This window comes from Brachyhypopomus gauderio, chromosome 18 (genome assembly GCF_052324685.1).
Source record: "Brachyhypopomus gauderio isolate BG-103 chromosome 18, BGAUD_0.2, whole genome shotgun sequence".
Taxonomy (NCBI): domain Eukaryota; kingdom Metazoa; phylum Chordata; class Actinopteri; order Gymnotiformes; family Hypopomidae; genus Brachyhypopomus; species Brachyhypopomus gauderio.
Window position 1 is genome coordinate 20,839,862 of NC_135228.1, and position 9,584 is coordinate 20,849,445.

Here is a 9,584-nt window from a genome sequence, read left to right on the forward strand (position 1 = left end):
CACACACACACACACACACACACACACACACACACACACACACACACACAGAGGCTCTCTGTCACTTGTTCACGTGTCCACTCTAAAACCACTGCCTTTTAATTTCCAGTCACGTGTCCACTCTACACCACTGCCTTTTAATTTCCAGTCACGGCCCGCCTTTCACCTTCGAGCTATGCAACGCAGATGAAGCAGGCGGGGGAAGACCACGGAGGAGGGGAACGAGAGTAAGGCAGAAGAGAGTAAGGCAGGCTCCGAGGAGCTCGTTTGCCCCGGCCTCTCATCTGAATCTCACAGCAGGGCCGACCTCTCTCGGCTCCAGGGCCCAGAAAGGCCATTTACCGTGTACGGTTTTATCCGCCAAGCTCAATCACTCTCAGCCACACACAGACTCCAGAAGAAATACACTGGCCGCGGAAGCCGAGATATAAAAGCCTGATTCCATTTGTTCTGTTCATTACAGTCACTGCCTTTGCTCGGGCCTCTGTGATCACTTACAAACACACCGCGTATCGCTGTACGCTCTTGGAAATAATCCCATCCCAGCTCCGGCAGAGACCGGGCCGGGCCGGTCGTACGTTCGTACGCACGCAGAAAAGCCCCACTGACATCCCCACGTTTGTCTGCGCCAGCGGGGTCGTGGTACGGTCACCCGGCGTCCCGGTTCTTGGTGTCCTCAAAATGAAGACACCCTTCAAGGACAGAACCATACGTTCACACGTCCTTCAACGACCTCACGACCGGCACCTTTATTCCACAGAGGGTTCAGCCACAGCTGAGAATGTGCGAAGCGATATCCACCCGCACCACCTGTGCCGCCCTGAAGCGGCCACCACCGTCGGCACGCTCACAGCTCTGAGAGCTGCTCTACCTCAACATCTCCTCAACATCACTTCAACATCTCCTCAGAAGATCTCCCGTCACCAGCAAACGATCTCCACTTGTCCTGCAGTACTGCAACCTGGAATCACGAGAAGCCCAAAGAGACGAACTGCAGCCTTAGCCGTACGACACGCCACACACTCCTACGCCCTCTGTCGTGTGTCTCGTTATGTAAGCATCATGCGCGTGTATGTGCTGTAGAGGTATCCGCATGGGTTAGCACACAGAGTCGCCCTGTATGCGTGTGTAAGGTCAGAGGGCACCGTGTGAGGTTTCCTGTACGAGTGAGCTAAGGGTTAAGTGTAACAGGAGCTTATTAGACCAGAGTGTGAAGAGAGTAATGAAGGATGGTGAGGAGAGAGATGCTTATCATAATGCCATTCTCCTCCACTCCTCCGTAATCAGCGCAGGAAATCAAGATCTTATGCCGTGACTCCACGGGGAAAATCCTAATCTATTTGGGATAATTATAGGGTGGTGTTAACAAGGGGCAGGCCCATCTCTTGTGCAGTAATAGTCAAACGTGGAGCAATGGTCCAGCCGTCTCATGCTGGCCCCGCCTCTTGCAGGCTCCGCCTCACATTGACTCCGCCTCATGATGGCTCCGCCCCACATACTGCATATCTGGAGTGAACGGCTGTGTGTCTTTATTCTTCCAACCAATCAGCTCTGCTCCTGTCCTAACTGACCATCCGATCTGTAGCTCCTGTCCGTTGCATCATCGTCTTGTCTGGACGGTTGTAGTATTTGTAATCTTCCTGCCTTTATTCGGGACTCAGACACAGTCTCAATGTTTAAAACTCGATTAAAGACTCATCTGTTTAGTTTGGCCTTTGATTAATCTGTTACATATTTACTACATCTCGAATCTTTTCTCCGAGGTTCACCTGGAGAGTAACATTGCAGTCGGAGCCTACAATACTAGCATCGCTGCTCCGACACGGAATGAAAGCCTGGCGTTCATCAACAGACATTTACAGTGACAATATCATAACCCAGAACTTTCATTTTTACCTTTACTTAGTCTGATTGTGTGATTTGTGTGTGACTTGTGTATTTGTCTGTATTTTGTGTAATTTGTGTGTTAACGGGCCGCCCAATGGAGGATGGGTTCCCTTTTGAGTCTTGGTTCTCCCGAAGTTTCTTCCTATTCCCCACTATCTTAGGGAGTTTTTCCTCGCCACTGTCGCCTTTGGCTTGCTCATTAGGGTTCTGGACCCATAGTATTGTTAACCTTTTAAATCCTGTAAAGCGCTTTGTGACAACATGTGTTGTGAAAAGCGCTATACAAATAAACTTTGATTGATTGATTGATTGATTGATTGACAGAGCTTTTTTTTCTCCCAGAAGTATCTGATCTTTTGTCTCTTAATGCCAAAGTTGTTTTCTAATGTTTTGCTCTCTGTCGTTCATTTATACATCGTCACTTAAATCTATACATCTCACAAGACTAGCAATAATGTTGGCTGTGTTACAAGACAGCAACGCATCATTAATATCATATATTTAACTCCCCAAGCACTCATAACATGAACATCAAAGAAACCAGGTGAGCAGGAGGTGGTCAGAGAGCAGAGAGGGCCAGTGTGCATCACTGCTGTGTGCTATTGATCCAACTCTCCTCTGGAGTCTGCTATAAAAGTGCTCACCTCAGTGCAACCTCAATAACAGCATATGATCATGTACAGTGGCAGCCTGTCCCTACGATTCTCTTTCTCTCTCCCTCTTTCTCTATCTCTCTCTCTCTCTTTCTTTCTCTGTGTCTCTCTCCTTCTCTACACCTGCTCCATTACCCTGGGATCAAACAAGGGGTTTTTCATCACTCCGCTTAAAACAAGTCATTATGAGGGTTATTACTACTCCTGCACTTTCATCTGGCTCCGATACTGCCCCATCTGTACACACACACACACACATACACTGTATAATGAGATGGGGATCTCTGAAATGCAGCTCTGCTAATACTCAAGCTATTGCTACACTGCTCTCTCAGATAAATATGCATCTCTTCATATTTTGAATAATTCTAATTTTGAATAATTGAAAGCAAAAACTTTCATTCCTAGAAACAGTTTGATTAGGTACCCAATGGCTTAAACCCTTAAATGTTGCCACTTAATTCAAATTATGCAGTGAGTGCATTAAAAAAACCTTGAGAACATCCACAAATCCTAATAATTTCATAACACATTTATAATTGTATACATTTGTCCTCAGTAACAGCCAAACTACTGCAAAAATAAACTCTAATCCAGTGATCAGTGTAATAAGGGACCCATAGCAAACAAATGTATGTTTCCACAGCAGTGCCTAGCCAATCAGCACGCGTGTGAGTGGGGTACCACCACGGGTGTGGCCCGCCCCACGCTTTAGGCGGGGGCTGCGGAACAGAGGAGTGGACAAGGTGTGATTGGCACAGCTGGGAGCAACACACACACACACACACACACACACACACACACACACACACGCGCGCGGTCGTCTCCAGCCTCTCAGCCTTCACTGTCATCATCACTAAACTCACATTAAACCAGTAACACTGTCTTTAGCGAGGAAGACAGGGGCTGCGTGTGGGTTGGTGTGACCGAGGCTGTCAGAAGCTCAGGGCACCTACCTCCAGGACAGGTGTCTCTTCTTCCATTTGTTCTGAGGAGGTAAGCTCCGCCTCCTCCGGCCCACCCCCAACTCGGCCTCCGACACGTCCGGTAGTGAACAGCGTGGTGTCCTCATTAAGCCTAGTGTGGCCTGGTCTGCACAGAAAACACACACACAAACACACACACACACACACACAAGCATGCACAAAAGAGGTCATCAATCATTCCGTCATTTTTACGTAAATAAGCACAGTTCAGTAGAGCGGGAGCAGACACCCACCGAGCACACCGGTCTCCTCCAGACCCCCAAACCTCTGCATAGCTTTGATGGCCTTGGTCAGGGCCTCCTTGGTCTGGAGCTGCCCGGTCACAGGGTCGGCCGAAGGAAGGTAGCCAAACTTACTCAGCCAGTCCTGAAACACAAATGAAAAACACAGGGCTCGTTAAGAGTTTACTCCGTTCCTTCCAGCGGAGTCGCTGCTAGTGTGCTCAACATGAAAGGCATATTGTAAAGCAGCAGGAGTTTGGGCTGTCAAAAAAAAACCCCTTAGGCCGAAGCATTAAACACTTGAAGCTGTAGAGCTCTGGCTCTCCTTCTGTCCAAGTGTGTCGTACGCTGAGGTGCCGTGCCGTGCTGTCCTCGCTCTCCGAGCGTGAGACTGAAGTACCAGCCACCTGTTCGGTCCACTCCAGAGTACTCTCACCTGCTGGGAGTGAGCTTACACACGCAGCTCCCGACACACACCGCAAAGTGAATTAATAACCCTTAATAGCATTTGCAGTCTTCAGTACTGCCGTCTGTAAACATTAAGCAACAGCTGAATTGGGTTTCAGACTTTGGGACTCTGAGAATCATCTTAAACCACGACAGCGGCCCAGTAATTTGAAGCATCTTGAATTTAAAGAGTTAAAGAGTGTGTACTGTTGGTGAATTACACAGATCAGTAAGACCATTTTCACTCACAAAGGTTCAATAAATTCCTTTTTTTTTTTTTTTTTGCAAAAAGAGAAGCTCTTAACAAGTCTACCAACCCAACACAGTTACAGTAAGAAGTCTCCTGGTCAAAGGTCAAGCCTTGCTGTGAACTAAACTTCTCTACTAATGTGCATTCTCCATTAAAAGTGATTTTCGGTCCTTGACTCAACTGGATCTTAGTCCATAAAAATGACTGAGCTGCCAGTCAGTCTTGCAGTGTCTGCGTCTGGACTCGTTTAAGGCCACGTCGAGGAGCGGCTCCAGGCTAATCCGCTTCATTAAAACGCTTCAGAGGGAACCTTCACTAAATTAACCAGGCTGTCGTCATAAAACACCAAGGTACATTGCCATGCCAAAGCCAATCAGACTCGTCACGGAGAGCGATAAGGGAGCACGGGCGACGGCTGACCTTGCGAAGATTGGTGGCATGCGTTCTCCCTCACGCACCGCAGGACGCGTGCTGACAGACTACAAAGCTGCGCACCGCTGGTCTGAGGTCAGTTGGCGCGACCGCTATCAGAGGTCCTCTGGAGTGACCGGGCGCGGCCAAGCGAAGATTGCCTAGTTGCGAACCGACCTCACGGCTTTACTTTGGCGCACCTCACCGCCACAGAAGCCACAAGACGAAGGTTGGATGGAAAGATCAGAGGAGACGAAGAACTTTAAAGCCTGCTGAGGACAAAAAACAAGTCCTCGCAGCGGACGTCTTGGCCGAGGCACACGAGAGATGAACACCAGTTTCTGGATGAGTGCTTCTGCACCTGAAAATCCTACTTGTGCCAACGGAAACACAATGGGCCACATTTTAAAACACTGACGGTAACCGTGCTGCGTCACACAAATTGTGCATCACTGTATTTAATTCCTATTCATAAAGTTACTGTGGCGCTACTTAGTGCAACAGTGTCAACTTACTGCTGTGATCGATTCACTAGTAACCAGATGAACGCCAATCAAAATCAACATGCAAATGAGGTCATGCATATTAAAGAGCCGTGTCAAGAGATGACTGATTAACCACAGCTTGTTGGACCGTTGTTGTGCTGGAAACATTTGGAATTTGTAATTTCACCAAGATGGGAATTGCATGGCTGTGCTGAATGAATAACTAGTTATTCCTTTAATTCGTGGCAGAAGAGTAAATTGTATCTCAGTCTAAATATGTTTACAATTTCTTGCTCTGTAACACCTAAATTTGCATTTCTTATGGGAAATGTTCATGGCATTCAGAGATCTTGGTCAGCCAAGTCGCTTAGTGTTTTTCCAACTGCAGTTGCAATGTTTGTCATCATGCTCACTGCAAATACACCCAAATGAGCTTTTTAAGTAAACTTGTCGTGAGTTTCTTACTAGGACATTTACTATTGGACAGGTTCAGCTGGTATATTTTGCTGAGGGGTGTTCCAGTGTGAACTGCCAACATCATATGCAAATGAGGACAAATGTAATCACACCATATATCAGGCTGATGGTAAAATACTCTGGCAATCCACATTTATGAATGAGGAAATATGTTACTGGGGCAAGATTTGTTGTTGACATCACATTAAATCTGTTTTATTAATTTGGCATAATATGACCTAACAGTCAGAGACGTGATACATGAGTGAGGATTTTGGGGACCTTGAGCTGAAAGCATGCTGACGGCGATAAGAGGAAGGAGCTCGCAATGATGAAGAAGGTGCCGTCATTTGATCAACAGGACATGAGCGATGTGCTTCTTCTTGGAGATGAACATGGTCATGTCTGACTCAGTCCGCCTCGAATTAGTGGAGACCACGAACAGAACCCGCATTTATTTGCTAGCCATTATAGCAGCTCTGTTAGGACCTCTGTGTCGACTGGGGTTATTTCTGTTCACCAGAAAACCAGTCCACACAGAGCCTGGCATGTTTACACCCACAGCCGGGAGAAAACAACTCCAACGAGGTGTGAGGATGCGGTTACGGGTGGTGTAACGTGACCCTGTGCCAAGACGGGTGTGGGCTACACCCTTCTCCTCTCTGCTCATCTGTAAGCTGATGAACTGGCCAGCTGTGACACACCGTGGAGAAAGAGCTTTCTCCATTTGGGTGAGCTCTCCGCCTCGGACACCCATGCATGACGAGTTACTGGTGATTTGCTTCACTCTTTCTCTCTCTCTCTCAAACACACACACACACACACACACACACACACACACACACACACACACACACACATACACACACACACACACACACACACACACACACACACACACACACACACACACACACACACACACACACACTCTCTCTCTCTCTCTCTCTCTCCTCTCTCTCTCTCTCTCTCTCTGAGAAGCTATTAGATAAAAGGTTTATCATCAGTTTCCACTGTGCAACAATGACAATTATGCTCGAGCTTGTACTAGTAGTAACATTTCTAAAATGTTTTACAGTTAATTGTAATATCTCTGATAACACAATATGACACAGTAGCGCTGTGAAAACGTTGGATCAAGCAGCCCACTGTGTTGTTAACTCCACTGTGGTCATTAGCGGTCTCTGCGTCCTGAAGCTGGGGACGTGGTGAGGACATGCCTCTGTCCCACCTCAGAGCTTGTTAGTCTTTACCTGAGACAACATTTTCCCCGAAAGATCAACTTCATCAGGGTCATTGGATTTGTGCAAGGACACTGCTGTCCCTCTCTCTGTGTCTCTCTCCTTCTTCCTCTCTCTCTCTCTCTCTCTCTCTCTCTCTCTCTCTCTCTCTCATTGAGCCTTGGGCCCGAGGAGGGGAAGACGCTATGATGAAGGTCAGGCTGCTGCTGTCTCAGGACTCCTGAAAAATGGCATCTGTCTCACTCAAATAGGTTAGCCCCCCCCCCCCTGGAATGAGCATGCATTGAGAAATGGTCTTAACTTCACAGAGTTCACAGAGAAGCACAAAAGTTTGTAGAAAGCCTTCATGCTCAGGGAGAGTACATCACACTTTGAGTTTATTCTCAAAAGCAGGAAGAATTAAGCTTTGAAAAGCTGTGCTACTAAACCAATCTTGATATTAGAGCAATCTCACATGACTATGCCTAGATTACAGGAAGCACCTCTAGGACAGCACTGAGCTCATTACACAGATTTCTAGTCCTAATTGCACAGTGAGAGTCAGAGACCAGCGCTGGGGTCACTCAACACCTCCCTTAGAGACCAGCGCCGGGGTCACTCAACACCTCACCTCCTTAGAGACCAGCCCGGGGTCACTCAACACCTCCCTTAGAGACCAGCCACGGGGTCACTCAACACCTCCCTTAAAGACCAGCACCGGGGTCACTCAACACCTCCCTTAGAGACCAGCGCTGGGGTCACTCAACACCTCCCTTAGAGACCAGCCCCGGGGTCACTCAACACCTCCCTTAGAGACCAGCGCCGGGGTCACTCAACACCTCCCTTAGAGACCAGCCCCGGGTCACTCAACACCTCCCTTAGAGACCAGCCCGGGGTCACTCAACACCTCCCTTAAAGACCAGCACCGGGTCACTCAACACCTCCCTTAGAGACCAGCGCTGGGGTCACTCAACACCTCCCTTAGAGACCAGCCCCGGGGTCACTCAACACCTCCCTTAGAGACCAGCCCCGGGGTCACTCAACACCTCCCTTAGAGACCAGCCCCGGGGTCACTCAACACCTCCCTTAGAGACCAGCCCCGGGGTCACTCAACACCTCCCTTAGAGACCAGCCACGGGGTCACTCAACACCTCCCTTAGAGACCAGCCCCGGGGTCACTCAACACCTCCCTTAGAGACCAGCCCCGGGGTCACTCAACACCTCCCTTAGAGACCAGCCCCGGGGTTACTCAACACCTCCCTTAGAGACCAGCCCCGGGGTCACTCAACACCTCCCTTAGAGACCAGCGCCGGGGTCACTCAACACCTCCCTTAGAGACCAGCCCCGGGGTCACTCAACACCTCCCTCAACAGCTCTTCTCATTACACAATACAGAACAGGCAAAATCTGCAAATACCAAAAATCATTTGTGGGTATACATCAGTGGGGGGTATCTATCAGTGGGGGGGTATGTATTGGTGGGGGGTATGTATCAGTGGGGGGTATCTATCAGTGGGGGGGTATCTATCAGTGGGGGGTATCTACCAGTGGTGCATATCTATCAGTCATCTATCAGTGGTGGGTATCTATCAATCATCTATGGGTGGTGGGTATCTATAGGTGGTGGGTATCTATCAATCATCTATGGGTGGTGGGTATCTATCAATCATCTATGGGTGGTGGGTATCTATCAGTGGTGGGTATCTATCAATCATCTATAGGTGGTGGGTATCTATCAATCATCTATGGGTGGTGGGTATCTATCAATCATCTATGGGTGGTGGGTATCTATCAGTGGTGGGTATCTATCAATCATCTATAGGTGGTGGGTATCTATCAATCATCTATGGGTGGTGGGTATCTATGGGTGGTGGGTATCTATCAATCATCTATCAGTGGTGGGTATCTATCAGTCGTAGATATCTATGGGTGGTGGGTATCTATCAATCATCTTTGGATGGTGGGTATCTATCGGTGGTGGGTATCTATCAGTCATCTATCAATGGTGGGTATCTATCAATCATCTATAGGTGGTGGGTATCTATCAAACATCTATTGGTGGTGGGTATCTATGGGTGGTGGGTATCTATCAGTGGTGGGTATCTATCAGTTGTGGATATCTATAGGTGATGGGTATCTATCAGTCGTGGATATCTATAGGTGATGGGTATCTATCAGTCGTGGGTATCTATAGGTGGTGGGTATCTATCAGTCGTGGGTATCTAGACAATAGGGCTGCCTTGGCGTGTTGGGTCTGAAGCAGCACACCTTTGTCATTGGTTTACCTAGTAACCAAAAACAACATCTTTGCAGCACAGCTTTGAAATGGAGAAAAGAAAAAAAAGTCATTCACGCTCTTCGTCTCTCGGGGCACATGAAAATGAGTGATGTACAGAATCATGACTGGGCAGCATTCTGCAGAGTCTGGAAGTGGCAGGAAGAAAACATAGTCGTCGCTCTTTCTCTCTGTCCCTCTCTCACTCTCTCTCTCTCTCCCTCTCTCTGTCACAGTTTCTTTCTCTGCTGTGTTCTCTTATACTCAGTCTTGACATGTCTCAGCATTCATCC

At 48.1% G+C, this 9,584-nt stretch overlaps 1 protein-coding gene across 1 annotated transcript in view; it reads right to left on the reverse strand.

The window, feature by feature from the left end:
• Positions 1-9,584, reverse strand: part of mmp17a (matrix metallopeptidase 17a) — a 46,601-nt gene that overhangs the window by 19,069 nt on the left and 17,948 nt on the right. Inside the window, exons 2-3 of the mRNA XM_076980233.1 lie at positions 3,760-3,892; positions 3,497-3,632 (exon numbers count right to left, since the gene is read on the reverse strand). Of these exons, the coding sequence (XP_076836348.1) occupies positions 3,497-3,632; positions 3,760-3,892 (269 nt within the window). The remainder of the gene's footprint in view (positions 1-3,496; positions 3,633-3,759; positions 3,893-9,584) is intronic.